Below are 16817 nucleotides of genomic sequence, written 5' to 3' on the forward strand. Positions count from 1 at the left end.
TGTGTTTGTTTTTATTTATCAGTGTGTGTAGTTATTTGGTTAAGTATTTATGTATATGAATTTATGCTCATGTCCCTTACAACCTCATGTGTTTCTTTATTAGTAAAAACAAACACAAAACAATGTTGAAATAGTTATCTGCTCACATAAATAATTCTGTATAGGATTTTGTTATATGGGGCATTAATATATATATATATATATATATATATATATATATATATATATTCAAGGTGTTAGTATAGAAAATACAACATTTTAGCTTAAAATTAAAACAGTGGTTCTGAACTTGTACTTTCAAATGCTGCCAATTTAATACGTGTTGTCTCTCAGATACAGGTACAACATGGTCTTCAGCCCTTTTCAACATGAAAGCAAACATGATTAAAGCTGGCCTTGCCTACATACTAAAAAAGTACATTGTAGAAGTGAGTATTAGTGGTATTGTTCTCTAAATGGATGTTGTATAATGTGCTTTGTTCTATAACAAGAGATACATAGAATACAAAATTTATTTGTGCTGTAAAAAAGACATTAAATATTCCAGTTTCACATTTTCTATTCCGACTTCACAGGCATACTTGCGGATTTACTCAATGCCGTCACGTCTGAATCCTGCCAAAAGAGAGGAGAAAAGGCTGTTTTTATACTGTGTAGGATGCACAACATAATTAATTGAAATGTTAAGCATAAATGGCACTGTAAGCATCAGACAGATAGATAGATAGATAGATAGATAGATAGATAGATAGATAGATAGATACAGGGGAAAACATTATAAACAGCTTACATTTTACTAGCTATTTAAGATATTCATGGAAAACTAGTTTTTTTTTTACTTAATCGTATTATTTTTGAAGAAAGTCTAATGTGACAGAAAATCAGGTAGGTTCCAAAGATAAAAAAAATTCCTTGCACTTTTATCTGCTGTTTAATGCATACGATAGCTGCCTTGACCCTTTTAGATTTTTCATGTGTTCCACTTTTGAACCGCATGAGAAGATTATGCAGAACCCCCCAAATGCATTTGCCCCTTTTCCCACCAGCTAAATTCCCTGCCCGATGTCTCAATGGATCTCCCTGCACGTTATGTACTCTCCTCTAGTCAGATCCTTGCTGTTGCATGCAGGCCGGGTCTGTTTAGTGCTGCTTTTGTGTACAGTCTTCCCATTGATTTCAAAGGGAACACCTTCCTGCCATCGATTGGCTGATTAAGTTGTCAATCAGTGACAGGACATACTCCCATTGATATCATGTTTTGCTTGCATGCAGAATTAACTCTTTGTGCTTAAGTTAAAAAAGAATGTTATTTTGTATTAGAGATGATAGGGATAGAAAAGAAAGCCTGGCTCTGGACCAAGCATATGAGAGTCACAGGATCTTAATAAACATATTAATCTATTGGGCACCTTGGAAACATTCTCAATAAGTTACTAGTCATGTGATAATGATGACTGTGTGATTCTCATATGTTTGGCTAAGATACTCTCTTTTCTCTCAACTACAGCACTGTTTTCTTATTTCCATATTGGCCTTCTGCTAGTTCGTTATAAGGAACTGCAGTCCCACTGATTGTGCTCCATGGTAAGCAATACAGCCATGTTAGGATTAAATAGGAATCACCAAAACTGGGCTTTGACATGGTGGTGGGGTAAGCAATATGTGACCATATAACTTGATGACATCACCAATATTCATGCTTTTAGCTGGGTGTGCTCCGATTCCTTGCTTTTTCTTATATGTACATAATAATTGCAACAGTACCCCAAAATCTGATTATATATGCTTTTTTTTGCAGGTTCTGACCAGACCGTAGGGTTAAGCACCCCACCAACCACATGAGTGACACATTAACGTTGTCAAGAGGGGGCTTTAACCCTGTAATGACCTGTGACGTAGGGCATATTTCACAAAAAACTGATCCTTGAGTAGCAAGGACGTATTCTCTATGTCATGAAGTTTTGACACTGGCAAGGACATTTTTAAAAATCCCTTTCCCATCCCTTATAATGCTCTTCAGTTACCTAAAAAATGAAAAGTCAAACTATACAATAATACACTTTGTTGACTACTTTTTTAGGAAAAAATATAGTAATTCAGGAAGGGTAATTTGCATACCTGGGAACTTTTGAACTCTGGCTACACGGAGCCTTCCCTTGCGGCAAGGATTGCCCACTGACACCAGTGGGCGTTCCTGATGACGTCAGGGGTGTTCTTGAGGGCGTCAAAGAAAACACCTCCATTTAAAGGGGAAATGGCCAGGGAGCGGGGTGTGTCAAGATCCCGCTTTGGATTGGGGGTGACAAGGGGGCTTCACTGTGAGTCATCCAGGTCAAACCCGGAGAGTTCCCAGGTACGGTAATTTGGAAGAGATTGGAGGTAAAATGACTGCCCTAAAAATTGTCAATACCTTGGGTTGTCTTCTTTACAATAACATATACTGTTATGGGGTAGTTTGGATATCTGTGACCACTATTTAAGTTAGTCCCAATAAAGTTTGAAAGAAAAAAAAGTTTGAAAAGAAAAAAAGGGTGTACAACTATTTGTCTTATAACAGACAAAATAGATGAAAATCCTAGGCATATAGGGTAAATTACAAATCATGGCATTTTATTATATTTTGGGTATTTTTTCCATTGGCTCTGTGTATAATTTATATACATTTTTTTATTTTATAGATACAAAATAATGTTTTACATTTATGAATATTGTTTCAACAGAAAGCCCTACTTGAGCTGAAAAAAATTTGTGTGGGTACATTGATCATGTAAAATAGGTAAATAGACATAGTAAAAACACGGAAATATCTGCTGTCCTGTAGTGTAAAAATAATCCTATACTGAAGGGGTTGAATTGCAAGAGAGTGACAGGCTAAGCAATATATGGCCATATAGTGTGAAAGAATTCCCAATATTTATGCCTCAGATAGGTGCCTTTAAATAGTATTTGCTGGTTGTGTGCTGATTTGTTGCTCTGTTAGGTTTGGTTGTTTTAAACTCATTTAAGCATTTTGAGATATTCTTTACAACAAACTTCCTTAGTCACAATGAGGCTTTGCTTAGGTCTGTAGCTACAGACTAGGGGGTTCTGAGGGGGTTCATGCTACATACACATGCATGAAAAGTGATGTCTCCATCCTAATAGGAGAGTGGCCTTTCAGACCTGAGAGGTTTATGACGGTCCTCATGGGGCGATCCCTAAAGGTCTTCGGATCCATGGGTGAGGGGGAGATTTTCCTTTGTAATTTCTATGCAGCTAATAAATAACCCTCCCTAATAATAGCACCAACATACTTTTTGGGTCCTCCCTAGTCCTTAGCAGCTAAACAAACTCATGAATGGGTCATGGTGCTCATCTAGTGATTATAGGGATACATTCTTGCTACAACAACAGAAGGGAAGAGAGGCTATGAGACATAAGACCTAGATCACACTTGGGAGCAACAGATAGACCCTGCTAACTGTACTGTGAGTGAAGGAGAGAAGGTAGTTATTTTTTCCACTTTTATAACACTTGTTCAACAACTAACATTTTCCTCATATGTTGGCTGATATCAGTACTATTTTTATTCATCACCCACTTACCAGTGATTGTGGCTTGGAGAAATTCATATGTGCATAGAGTAACATGGCAATTTCATTCTGTCCAGCCTCCAGAGCTATAGACAATGCATTACTCCCATCCTGAAGAAAAGACCAAAGCATTGTTTTAACCTCCAAAGAGATTTGAACCCTTCATAATCAGCCAGGATGTTTCCAGAAAATTAAGGTTTTGGTTGTCAGTGTTTTTAGACAGGTTCACATTTTTCTTTTAAGCTGAACTAGCCTACAATAATTCTAATAAAAGCAAACAGCTGAGCCAAGAAGCAGATGGAGAGCTACATTCTAAAATATTACTTTGGACATAAAATCTTGTTTGTCAGTCAACCAGATCATTGTGTTCTGTCATTTTTTAATGACATACACTCTAAAATTAAACATTATAGTGATAATGTTTTTGTATTGTGAGATCCATTACAGTGGATTACAATGATCTTAATATTTACATTATCAGTAATGGTAACATCACATCCAGCTTGTGCTAATAACAATTTCACAATCTCTGAGCGCCCATGTTCACTGGCACACATCAGTGCTGTCGATCCCTCATCATCCTGAAGGTTTACATCGGCTCCACTTGAAAGTAATTCTTGTACCATTTCCTGCCTTCCGTGGCTCACTGCTAGCATCAGTGCTGTCTGACCAGCCTGAAACAAGAGAAAGATAGTATAGTGATGTAGAAGATAAGCAAAAAATAAGTTATCCGTAGCGTTCCTTCAGGAGACGCACTTCCTCTCTGACAGGTCCCCTAGGCTCTCAGATCGCTTCTACCCTACCGGCTATTTCAGCAGCAATCCCTCCTCCAAAACTAGAGGCGTGGCTATTCTCCTCTCCAAGTGTCTTCCCTTCTCGGAGGTTGGCGTCTGCTCCGACCCCGAGGGGCGTTACCTTCTGTTAAAAGGGGTTATCGCCAATCAAAAATACACTTTCGCTAACATATACCTCCCCAACAGGCGACAACACGTTCTCCTCCGACAGGTGCTTACTAAACTACGAGACTTTCAGGAGGGCGTCCTGGTCCTAGGCGGAGACTTTAACGTCCCTCTACACCCTGCTCTCGACACCTCTACGGGTCTTTCTCATATCCCTCGACATGTACTGGGAAAGGTCTCTTCCTTGCTGACCTCCCACCGCCTGGTAGACTGCTGGCGAGCCCTCCACCCCACGACTAAAGACTACACTTTCTACTCGACGCCGCACAGCTCCTACTCCCGTATCGACTATTTTTTCCTCCCCTACCACTATGCAGCGCTCGTCCGTCGTGCCCGCATCGGCATCACCACTTGGTCGGACCATGCCCCGGTGCTCCTCTCGATTGACTCACCTCTCGTTCGGCCTTCTCGGCGCTCTTGGCGCCTCAATGAATCTCTGTTATCTGATGATTCGGTATGTGCCGATACGATCCAGGCTATCACCAGTTATTTTGACGAGAATCTCACGGGTGATGTCCCCAGCCTTACGGTATGGGAGGCCCACAAGAGTGTGCTTCGGGGTCACTTTATCCGCATCTGCTCGCGGCGCAAGAAACTTGATGCGGAAAAGATAGCCTCTCTCTGTCTGCGCATTGCGGACGCGGAGAGGGCCCACAAGGACTCTCTCTCGGGGGACGACCTGCAGCTGCTTGTGTCGTTGCGGGGGGAACTGGCTTCGATCTTGAACGCCAGGCACCAGCGAGCCTACCAACGCTCTAGGGCGTTGTTCCATGAACATGGAGATAAGCCTGGGAGATACTTGGCGAGGGCCCTCCGGGCCTCTCGTACTCTGACCTACATCCCTAAAATCCGCTCCGCTGCTGGCAGGGTGTGTCTTCTTCACTCTGATATCTCGGAGAGTTTTGTTCAGTTCTTCACAAAACTGTATAACATCGCTCCTCCGTTGGGCCCCCGCTCCACTGGGGATCGGGAATCACAAATTGCGGATTATCTGCAACGCACGATCCGTGTGCGCATTTCTGCTGATGATGCGGCCGGGCTAGACGCCCCTATTACCCTCCCGGAGTTTCTCTTCGCCATCCGGTCGTCCCCGACCGGGAAATGCCCCGGCCCTGATGGGTTTCCCCTTAAGTATTATTCGCGGTTCCGCGACCAACTGGGCCCACGGTATGTTGAGGCCTTTAACTCTCTGCTACGGGGTGGTCACATCCACGCCCACACCCTATCCGCCTCTGTCACTCTTATCCCCAAAGCCGGTAAGGACCCCGAGAACTGTGGCAGCTACCGGCCGATCTCCCTCCTTAACTCGGACCTCAAGCTTTTTGCCAAAATTCTCGCCACCCGACTCAACCCTTTCATGCCGAAACTTGTGCACCCTGACCAGACGGGGTTCGTTCCGGGTCGTGAGGCTAGGGACAGTACCATCCGCGCTGTGAACCTCCTTCATTTGGCCAAGCGTTCCAACCTCCCCACTATCCTCCTTTCTACGGATGCCGAGAAGGCCTTTGATAGGGTCGACTGGACCTTCATGTTAGCTACTCTCCGGCGCATGGGCTTTGGCCCCGGCCTGCTGACTTGGATCCAGTCACTCTATGCATCTCCTACGGCTCGCCTCTGTATCAACGGATCTCTCTCGGACCCTTTTCCTATATCTAACGGCACGAGGCAGGGGTGCCCCCTGTCGCCCCTGCTGTTTGTGCTCTCCTTGGAACCCCTGCTCCAGGCCGTTCGGTTAAACCCGGACATTCAGGGTCTGACGGCAGGGGGGTCAAGCCACAAGGTCTTGGGCTATGCCGATGACCTTCTGTTCACCATCACCCGGCCTCGTCTATCCTTGCCGGTCGTCCTGAAGGAGCTTTCTGATTACGGGAAACTTTCTAATTTTAAAATAAACATGTCCAAGTCGGAGATTCTCAATGTCAACCTATCCCCAGCGGACAGGGACTCCCTGGCTGCTTCCTTTTCTTTTAAGTGGTGCCCTTCCCAGCTGAAATACCTGGGTGTTTGGCTGTCAGATGATTTCTCTCGCCTCTTTAGCCTTAACTTCCCCCCCCTCTTGCAATCGATTCGATCTGACCTGCTCAGGTGGTCGAGACTTAGGGTATCCTGGTTGGGTAGGGTTAACACCATCAAAATGAATGTTATGCCTCGCCTCCTCTACCCGTTTCAAACCTTGCCAATCTCCATCCCACCCTCTTTCTTCTCCTCTGTCCGTTCCGCCTTTATCAGTTTCTTGTGGGGCCCTCGATCGCGACGCATCGGTTTCGCTACGCTGATCCTCCCCAAGTCTAGGGGTGGCCTCGCCCTGCCCTGCCCGCGGACGTATTATCGCGCCTGTCATTTGCTGCGTATTGTGGAGTGGACCCGCTCCCCGGCCCACAAACAGTGGGTGGGAGTGGAGAGCGCGCTGCTGGGCCTCCCGATCTCCTCCCTCCCCTGGCTAGCTGTGGATACGGCGCGTCGTCTTGCCTCCCCTCATCCCTTCATGTGTGCTACGCTACGGGTCTGGCACTCCTTGCTCCGCATTACGCGGCTTTCTTCAGTCCCTTCCCCACTCACTCCGCTCAGGGATAATCCCGACTTTCCGCCTGGGCTGGGACTCAATCTTTTCCCTGCAGCGACTCCGGAGGGTGTCCCGAGATTACGATCTTTCGTGACCCCTGCGGGGCTTAAGCCCTTGGAACACCTTGTCGGCCAGGGGACGACCTCTCTGTTGGCTAGGCTTCATTACCTGCAACTGCAAAGCTTTTATCGCTCCTTGGCTCGGAAGCATAACGTGCTGCGTGACCTCTCCCCTTTTGAGTCCCTGTGTGTGATGGATGCCCCTCTATCCCACGGTATCTCCAAACTTTACAGCCTCCTCCTGTCCGCCCTGACCCCCTCACCCCCTGCATTCATGGGGAGGTGGGAGACGGCGCTACAGGTCGTCCTTACTGAGGAACAATGGAGCAAGATGTGCATCTTTGCACATCGCTGCTCTCTCAGCGCTAAAGACCAGGAGATGTCTTATAAACTGCTAGCTCTTTGGTACCGCCCGCCTTCGGTGTTGTCTCGCTACCGGCCTGGGTCGACGGACGAGTGCTGGAGGTGCGGGGAGTCCCCGTGCTCTCTCCTCCATCTCTGGTGGAACTGCCCCCGTATCGCTCCCTTCTGGTCCGCCGTGCACGACTGCGCACAGTCCCTCACTGACAAGGTCCTCCCCTTCACCCCGGAGTATTACCTCCTACAACATATGACGTTCTCCTTCTCCTGGTACAAAAAGACAGTTGTTAGGCACCTGATCACGGCCGCTAAGGCCCTCATACCTCTACACTGGGGTGATCCCTCCCCTCCCTCTTTTAGGGAATGGTTCCTCCGGGTGGACAATAAGCGCTCCTTGGAGGAACTGGCCCTGTCGGCCTCAAATGCGGTTGAGAGATACCAACGCACTTGGTTCCACTGGCTGGCCTATGCCTCTGGTCCCCGCGCCCGTTCCTTGCTGTCCCAGGTGTCTGCGGACTAATCTATAGCCCTTCTGTCTTGGCCCTCTGCCCGACGATATTGTAGCGCTCTGGTCCACATCCCCAGTCCTCTCCCCTCCTCTTGCCCCCCCCCCCTTGTTCCCTTTTTTTTTCTCCCTCTTCCCCCGCGCCTGACTTCCATCGCGTGCCGCTCTTGACTCTACCCGCTCAACCCCCCGTTCTCTTCTCTGCTGTTACGTGGGCAGTATGCTCGTGCAGGGTTTCCCCTTGACAGGCTGCTTCATCCCTGGCGCCTCTACGCCGGTAGTTGCGCTCATCTAGCGCTTAAGGCCACCGAGGCCATTCAGAGCTGAAGTTAGCAACCTTTGCGGCTCCGCACTCCCTCTCTTAGGCGCGCTGCTTAAGACATGTGTCGGTCAAGGGTCTCCTGCTGTTATCTTGTCGCTATGCGGGCCACTGTCGGGGGGTGGGCTGTTGGAGTGATATTGTTTTGATGTGTACCAACTGGGATGTCACGGTTTGTTCGCTCCCCTCCCCTTTCTTTTCTGTATCCCACATATTTGAAAAATTTCAATAAACATTGATTTACCCTAAAAAATAAGTTATCGGTCTGTCCTGCTTGTAGTATATGTAATATGTTGTATTTTTTTGCTTTGTTTAAACAACCTATAACCATTGGCGCTGCTTCTGAAACCCTCCTAACTAAAGCCAAATGAAGTTTATAAAAAAAAAAAAAAAAAAAAAAGGTCACCTGGCTTGCTTTGGCATTGACATTTCCCAGACTGAACAGCCGAGAAACAATTTCCATGTCCTCTTGCTTTTCCACAGCTGCCAGAGCCGCTAACATTATGGCCGTGTATCCTGCCTTATTCTGACGATCAACATTACAGACTCCTAGATGGAGAAAAAAAAAAACCAGACTTTGACCTATGGGTTAAACAATAAGGAATTAGTATGTTCAACAATTAAAGTGGTGGAGTGACAAAAGTAATATAAATTAGTATAGGGGTAAGAAAGGAACCAATAAATCGTACCAGTTCAAAAGGCTAAATGTTGAGCTGAATCCGCAGTAGAATTTTTTTGGTTTTGTTTTGAAAAAAAAAGTCTTATGCAGTCACATAATTTAGCATTTTTAGCTTCCCCTTTTGTAAGAAGGGTAAGTTTAGAGGAGGTGTTATGGTACAAGCAGGCAGAAAAGGGGACCTGTGAATGTTGAAATGGATAAAGTGCACTAGAGAGGGATTCATATATGCAGAAGGGTTATCAGATGGGATCGAAAATGTTGTAAGTCTTTCAAATTCTACAATTGGCTCAGGGTAACTATTTGTTCAAAATTAAAAAATATAATGTGTAACATTGGTTTGGATTCCAGTGACATCAGGCCATAGACATATATTTCCAATCCACAGTAATATTTATTTATTTTTAATAATTTACCAGTTTCAAGCAGCAGCTGAACGATACAGAAGTTTGAGTGGGAAACACTGTAGTGAAGGGCTGTATTCCCATTTCCATCTGTGAGGTTTACCACATGGCTGAGCATCTCTTTTGAGAGATCATGGAAAGCCTGCAGATAGGAGGACACTTTTTCAGCCACAGATGATTTCTGGCTGGATACTCTGAACCATTCTTGTTGGACCAAATGATAGCTGGAAAGCTGAAAAGAAATAACAGACATGTCGTAGTTGTAACATAAAACCACATTTGGGTAACAAAGTGTTTTAAAGTAAACATGCGCACGTGGACCCCTAAGCGCAAAAGGAAAAAAAATTGCAAACTTCATCAAAACTCCATTTAGATTAAAATGGATTTTTGATGAATTTTGCAATTTTTCCCCCTTTGCTCTTTGGGGTTCACGTGCCATGAAGCCTCCTGTCCCCTGATGTAGCCTGCCTATGCCTATCGCATGTGCGATAGGAAGAGACCCTATTTGGCTCAATTGCTGCCGCGCTTGCTAAAGCGCTGTCTGAGCTGCCCATTTGATCTCTGTTCGCACAGTAAAAGCTGTGTGATCGGGGGAGGAGCTCCCAGCCGTCAGCTCCCGGCCACCACACTCCCCGCCCAGCCTGGAGTCTCCCCACCCTCCCCGTTGTCTGACTGCAATCCCTGCAGTCACTCTAACGATTGGCCCTGCCCCTTTCCTGATGACTACACTGCTCAGCAACTCATCTGTGAGTATAAAATTAATATTTGGGCTGCTGAAAGTTAGGGGAGGCGGGGGTTAATTTAGGGGCAGTTATCGTTGATGGGGTGTTTAGGTTTAATTTAGGGGCAGTTATGGTTGATGGGGTGTATAGGGTTAATTTAGAGGCAGTTATGGTTAATGGGGTCTTTAGGGTTAATTTAGGGGCATTTATGTTTAATGGGGTCTTTTGGGTTAATTTAGGGGCAGTTATGGTTGATGGGGTGTTTAGGGTTAATATAGGGGCAGTTACGGTTGATGGGGTCTTCAGGGTTAATTTAGGAAAATGTATTTTAACCTGTACATTAAGTAGTAAATGTACATTTCATTTTCAAAATGTATATATTGTGAACCCCCCATTGGAATTACCCACCAGCCGCCACTGATATATTGTATTATCTGGTTTGTATTATCTAGTTCAGATAATACAATATCGTCAGACAATGCCATATTTTACCTTTATCTTGGCCAAAATTATAACACATACACCTTGACTCCTACTCCATTCTGCTTATGGTGTGGAAAACATAACAATGATGACTAAATGATGGGAATTCAAAAAGCGTCCGGAGATTTGCTTAAGATTGTTAATAATAACAGGGATTGTAGAATGGGTTTTTTTGCTGGTTGCTGGAGTGTAAGAACATATAGAAAATTTAGTTATTTAGGTCAGATGACTAACCCTTTAAGGGATGCTCTCTATTAATGAAAGTTACTTACAACCTCTTTGGATTTCATGGGACTGGAGTTCGGTAAATTCGCATTAACAACCGTGGAGGCTTCTCTTATCTTCACACTTAGACCTATGCTGTAAGATATAAACATCCTATTATCCTACAGCAATTAGAACAATGACAATGTTTACAGGAGCTGACAGCAAGTAGACATTTACACTACTTCATACCTACCCAGCCATGCATCTTTTAGCGTACGTACATTTATCTACTGAATCTAGCTATAGGTTGTTTTTTTCTCTTCAAATCAGTGTAACCGTTTTGGAGAAATTTTGTTTTAAAGCTAAAAGCATGGAAGCTGCGATAAGTGGCCGTTGGCATCATGTTATGAAGTAACCACCACACAAAGGCTGTCTTAACCAATAAACAATTGGTAACTTGGTTGGGGAGATATACCATGACAGAGGGAGGAATAATCATGCAAATCCTTAGAAAATAGGTTTTGCCTTTCTCATGGTAGGTTTAATAACTTTATATTGTGACCAGTCCATAAGGAAAATGAGGAAATGAGTATACAGACAACTATAGTTATACTATAAGCAGGCTAATGTGAACAATGGAAAAAGTAAGGAAATACACTCTGTGATCATTAAAAAGCAAGCAAAATTATCACATTCACTGACACAAATGACAAAGGCAAAGCTTGCAAGCACTGCCTTTCAAGCAGTGAGAAAAAGTGACTCCCAGGGTCAAACATTTTTTTTAAGAAGTTAATTTTTGATATGTAATGTGTGGAATATATTGGGTAGTTAGTGTGATGGCTTATTAGTTAGATTCAAGTGGGAGCTTAAAAACATAATTGAAAATATGAATATACGGTGCATTTCAAACCTGGGCAAGTAAAAGATTATATTGTTGGTATTTTAGAACTATGAATACTTTTTTTTAACCCCTTCCCCCTTTTTAATTGTTTTCAGAAAAAATTATATAGACGATTAATATATTTATTTTTAAAAAGGAGTCCCAAAAAATATAATTATTGTGGGTACACTAAATGAGAAATAGGGAAATGACGGTTGAAGAAAGACACAAAAGTTGCTCTGGTCCTATAGCATAAAACAGCACTGGTTCTTAACCCCTTCAATCCCAGGGGTTTTTGGTACCTCAAAGCCCAGAGCAATTTTGCCTTTTTTGGGGTATGTCGGTTTAGCGATGATTCTCTTTTCCTGTGAATAGTGTACCCATGTAAACTATATATTGTTTTTTCAAGGAGAGATAGAGCTTTCGTTTGATACCATAGTTGGATGATTAGCTGAAAATTTAGAATGAGAAATTTAGTAAAAACTAGCGAAGATTAGACAAACGAATTTTTTTTTACATTTTCCCTCTGAATCCTCACAAAATTAGGTAAAGTGATGGAAAATCCCCTCCAAGTTTATCAATTCAGGTGTCCTGATTTCAGAAATACCTAATTTATATAGATTTTCCAGACTTTCCCAGCACCAGGGAGCGTTCTATTAGGTCTACAATTTTGTATAATTTTTATGCCTATGGCTTAACGGGTTTGGGGGTTGTGAACGGGGGCAGGAGGGTTATACTGGCTAGATGTTATGCTAGGGCAATGGGATGTAAGGTTTTTTAAGAATTTTTTTTATTATCTTTTTTTATATTTTTTTTTTTATTTTTTTAAATTTTAATTTTTTTTACATTTTTTGTATTTTTTATATATTTTTTTTACACATTAATGGTTAGAGGTCCTCCTAGGGACCTCCTGAACATACCAGTGATGTCACAGTGACATCACAGCTGACATTATAATTTTTTTTAGTATTATTTATATTATTATTTTAATGATTTATTTAATATTATTTTTAAATGACTAACCGTTTTTTTTTTCTGCTTTTCTCTTACAGGACGGGAGGGGGAGTGAGAGACATGGTTTCTCACTCCCCTCCCCGTGATCCCCCTGCACCGATCACACTGTGATCTCTATGCAGGTCCTCACAGACCTGCATAGAGATCGTAGCGTCTCTGTGCCTCATCGGAGGGCAGGATATCCCCGCAGGGGATATCCTGTCCTCCGATGACCTTCCGGGTTACGTCAGCAGTGACGTAACCCGGAAGGGAATGCCCGATCGCGCGTTTGCAACTGCGCGATCGCGCGATCGGGCAGTTTACCGGTAACAGCTTACCGGCTTTCATGCCGGAAGCTGTTACAGGCGATCGGACAGCAGAAAGCCGGCAAATGTCCCTGACACATCTTTGTGGGCGTTTTTTGGACGTCCCGGTACGTCTATAGGGGATTGAAGGGGTTAAGGGATGAAAGCAGGCATATTTATTTATCATTTATTTATATAGCTTGCTAGAGTTCACACTCTAAAGGCACAAATGTTTCATTGCAGTTTACTCACTTCTCCTTGGTGTCCTTATGGGATGGGTTTTTATCTTGTTCTCTCTTGTTCTTCTCTTTCCCCTCTTTTGTCATCTCTTTCTCCGCACAGTTTTCTACATCAAGATCATTGTCATCCACATTCACATTCATTTCTTCCTCAGATGTTTCAACATACATCATTTCCTCACTGTCTGAACTATCTTCATATACTTTGTCAGATGAGCTACCCCCTTCATTGTCACTGGAATCTTCACTTGACGTACTCTCGTATCTAAGGATTAAAATACAAAATCTTAGATAACCGTTCTCTTTTTTACATTTTGTAGATAACTGCTTAGAAGATTCACCCGCCCCCCCCCCCCGGTTCCCACAGCAAAGTATAAAGCAAGACAGGGCTAGACTTTGATTGTATGATTTTGTTTTGGGCTATGTGTGTGTTTTATTTACAAATGCACAGATCAGTTTGCTGCAAATTGGTGATCCTGAGCCTGAGAAGTGACATTTACAGCCCTCGACTAACAGGGTTTTGTCGCATGTGGTGGAAAATTAAGGTAAAGCACTAATATGGTTGGTGGGCAGAAGGCATGAACCAAGTGAATTGCTGCATGGGTGCTGGCGAGTGCAACATCAGATGCGGAAACCCCAGTGTTATGGGTCCTGTGCATACCCTGGAATTACCCAAGCTGTGGTGGCACTCAGTTGAAGAAACTGCAGTTTACTGCAGAAGGTTAAGTCTGCAAAAACATCTGCTATATGATAAATGTCACAATGTTTGCTGCCTGGAATGCATATGATTCTGGTAGGTGGACTTTATATGTTTGAACATTCACCTTGATGAACTGTATACAAAGCTTGTGTTGAACAAAAGTATCATTCATTCCCCGAATCTGAGCTGCTGGTAATTGCCTAATACACAGTGGCGACTCCAGAAACAATATATAGGGGGGGCACACAAGATATCACATGATTCCAAAAGTAATGTGCTATAGAATTATACTTTTGTTATTGGGCTAAAATAATACTTGATCATTCAACATGGGAAGCCTGAAGCCACAATTGAGTGCGACTAATCCTTGAAATAAATATTATAACACAATAAATAACTTTTCCACTAAATGATTTCAGGGCCTTGAACGTTTTGTCCCCTGAAGTCACTACAACTTCAGGAGGGCATTTTATCTCTGGATAAATATAAATTAAATAATTCCTACTGTAAGTTAAGTGCCAGGAACAGATGACCAAACACACACACCAACACAGGCTCTGTCACACCAACACCCAGACACACACACCAACACAGGCTCTGTCACACCAACACTCAGACACACACACCAGGACAGGCTCTGCGACACTGACAACCAAACATACACACACACACCAGGACAGGCTCTGCCACACAGACACCCAGACACACACACGCCAACACAGGCTCTGTCACACCACCACTCAGACACACACCAGGACAGGCTCTGCGACACCGACAACCAAACATACACACACACACCAGGACAGGCTCTGCCACACAGACACCCACACACATCAGGACAGGCTCTGCCACACCCACATCCAAACACACACACACACCAGGACAGGCTCTGCCACACAGACACCCACACACATCAGGACAGGTTTTGCCACATCCAAACACACACACAACAGGACAGGCTCTGCCACACAGACACCCACACACACCAGGACAGGCTCTGCCACACTGACAACTGAACACACACATCAGGACAGGCTCTTCCACACCCACATCCAAACACACACACACACACGGACAGGCTCTGACACACTGACACCCAAACACACACCCTAGGACAGGCTCTGCCACACTGACAACTGAACACACACACCAGGACAGGCTCTGCCACACCAAAACCTATACACACACACCCGAGGATAGGCTCTGCTACACTGATAACCAAAAACACACAAACAGCAGGACACAATCCACGTCACAGACGTCTGCATCAGGATGGATTTTTCACACTGCATTGTCGTTTATACCCCCCTTAGTGTTTTTGCCCCTGCTACCCATATATATTAATATTAGCCCCTGTTGCCGATAGCAGGTATAGATCAACACATTAACACACAAACCAAGCTTTGCATGGATAGATCAACTGAAATTCACTTGTGATCTCAGCACTGAAGGCATATATCAAATAAACAGAATCAGACATACAAATCCTGTATTTGCAGGTATACAATAGTATATGAAACGTAGCATTGCAGGTATAGATCAAATAAATACATGGAAACAGCATTGCAGGTATTAATCAACTGAATAAGACATACAAACACTGTATTTGCAGGTATACATAAATAATATATGGAAATATATAGATATGGATCTACAGAATAACACAAAAACCCAGCTTTGCAGGTAAAGATCAATTGGAATTCACATAAAAACACGTCATTAAAAGGTATATTTAAAACCCCCTAAATTACAGGCATAGATCACAGATTGCACACCCCAAAGCCAGCCCTGCCGTCCACACTGCCCACACAGCAATCACACTCCTATCATACCCAGGCAACCAGTAAATGCTGGTACCTAGGCATGATGGGACTGTGCTTGCTGTGATTGCTGTTAGCAATCACACTCCTATCATGCCAGGTCAGCCAGTACATGGTGGTACAGGGTGGGTGTAAGTGATGTGTAGACCCCATTCTGCTGGCAGCATCAATACACAAGGGGGGCAGCTAGCTAGGTTTCAGCATGTACTGGCTGACTTGGCATGATAGGAGTTTGATTGCTAACAGCAATCAAAGTCCCATCATGCCTAGGTTCCAGCACTTACACATCCAACCAGTAAATGCTGGAACCTAGGCATGATGGGACTGTGATTGCTGTTAGCAATCACACTCCTATCATGCCAAGTCAGCCAGTACATGCTGGTACAGGGTGGCTTTAAGTTATGTGCAGACCCCATACTGCTGGCAGCATCAATACACAAGGGGGGCAGCTAGCTAGGCTTCAGCATGTACTGGCTGACTTGGCATGATAGGAGTTTGATTGCTAACAGCAATCAAAGTCCCATCATGCCTAGGTTCCAGCACTTACACATCCAACCAGTAAATGCTGAAACCTAGGCATGATGGGACTGTGATTGCTGTTAGCAATCACACTCCTATCATGCCAAGTCAGCCAGTACATGCTGGTACAGGATGGCTGTAAGTGATGTGCAGACCCCATACTGCTGGCAGCATCCATAGACAAGGGGGGCAGCTAGCTAGGTTTCAGCATGTACTGGCTGACTTGGCATGATAGGAGTGTGATTGCTAACAGCAATCACACTCCTATCATGCCTAGGTTCCAGCACTTACACATCCATGCTATCACACACACACTCATTCATTCATATACTAATTCATTCACAGATTCATTCCCTCAATCACACATTCTCATTCAAACTCCCTCCCCACCCCTTACCTGCACTGCAGCTCCTCGACGCCGCTCACAGACTTCAGCAGAGGGCGCGGCCTCCCTCTGCGTTCTCTGGTAAAGCACAGAGGAAGCGGGACTGGAGCAGAGTCATGTGATGTCACGTGAACTCTGCTAGGTTCC

The 16817-nt window shown here is 44.1% G+C and overlaps 1 protein-coding gene across 2 annotated transcripts in view; it reads right to left on the reverse strand.

Moving 5' to 3' along the window:
* Window positions 1-289: 289 nt before the first annotated feature.
* Window positions 290-16817, reverse strand: part of KANK3 (KN motif and ankyrin repeat domains 3) — a 44856-nt gene continuing 28328 nt past the window's right edge. For both annotated transcript variants that reach the window (XM_053463739.1, XM_053463747.1), the window contains exons 6-12: window positions 13260-13511; window positions 10895-10982; window positions 9430-9649; window positions 8744-8886; window positions 4046-4246; window positions 3585-3683; window positions 290-615 (exon numbers count right to left, since the gene is read on the reverse strand). In XM_053463739.1, coding sequence (XP_053319714.1) covers window positions 559-615; window positions 3585-3683; window positions 4046-4246; window positions 8744-8886; window positions 9430-9649; window positions 10895-10982; window positions 13260-13511 — 1060 coding nt within the window. In that variant the 3' untranslated portion in view covers window positions 290-558. The remainder of the gene's footprint in view (window positions 616-3584; window positions 3684-4045; window positions 4247-8743; window positions 8887-9429; window positions 9650-10894; window positions 10983-13259; window positions 13512-16817) is intronic.

This window comes from Spea bombifrons, chromosome 1 (genome assembly GCF_027358695.1).
Source record: "Spea bombifrons isolate aSpeBom1 chromosome 1, aSpeBom1.2.pri, whole genome shotgun sequence".
In the NCBI taxonomy this organism is placed as follows: Eukaryota; Metazoa; Chordata; class Amphibia; order Anura; family Pelobatidae; genus Spea; species Spea bombifrons.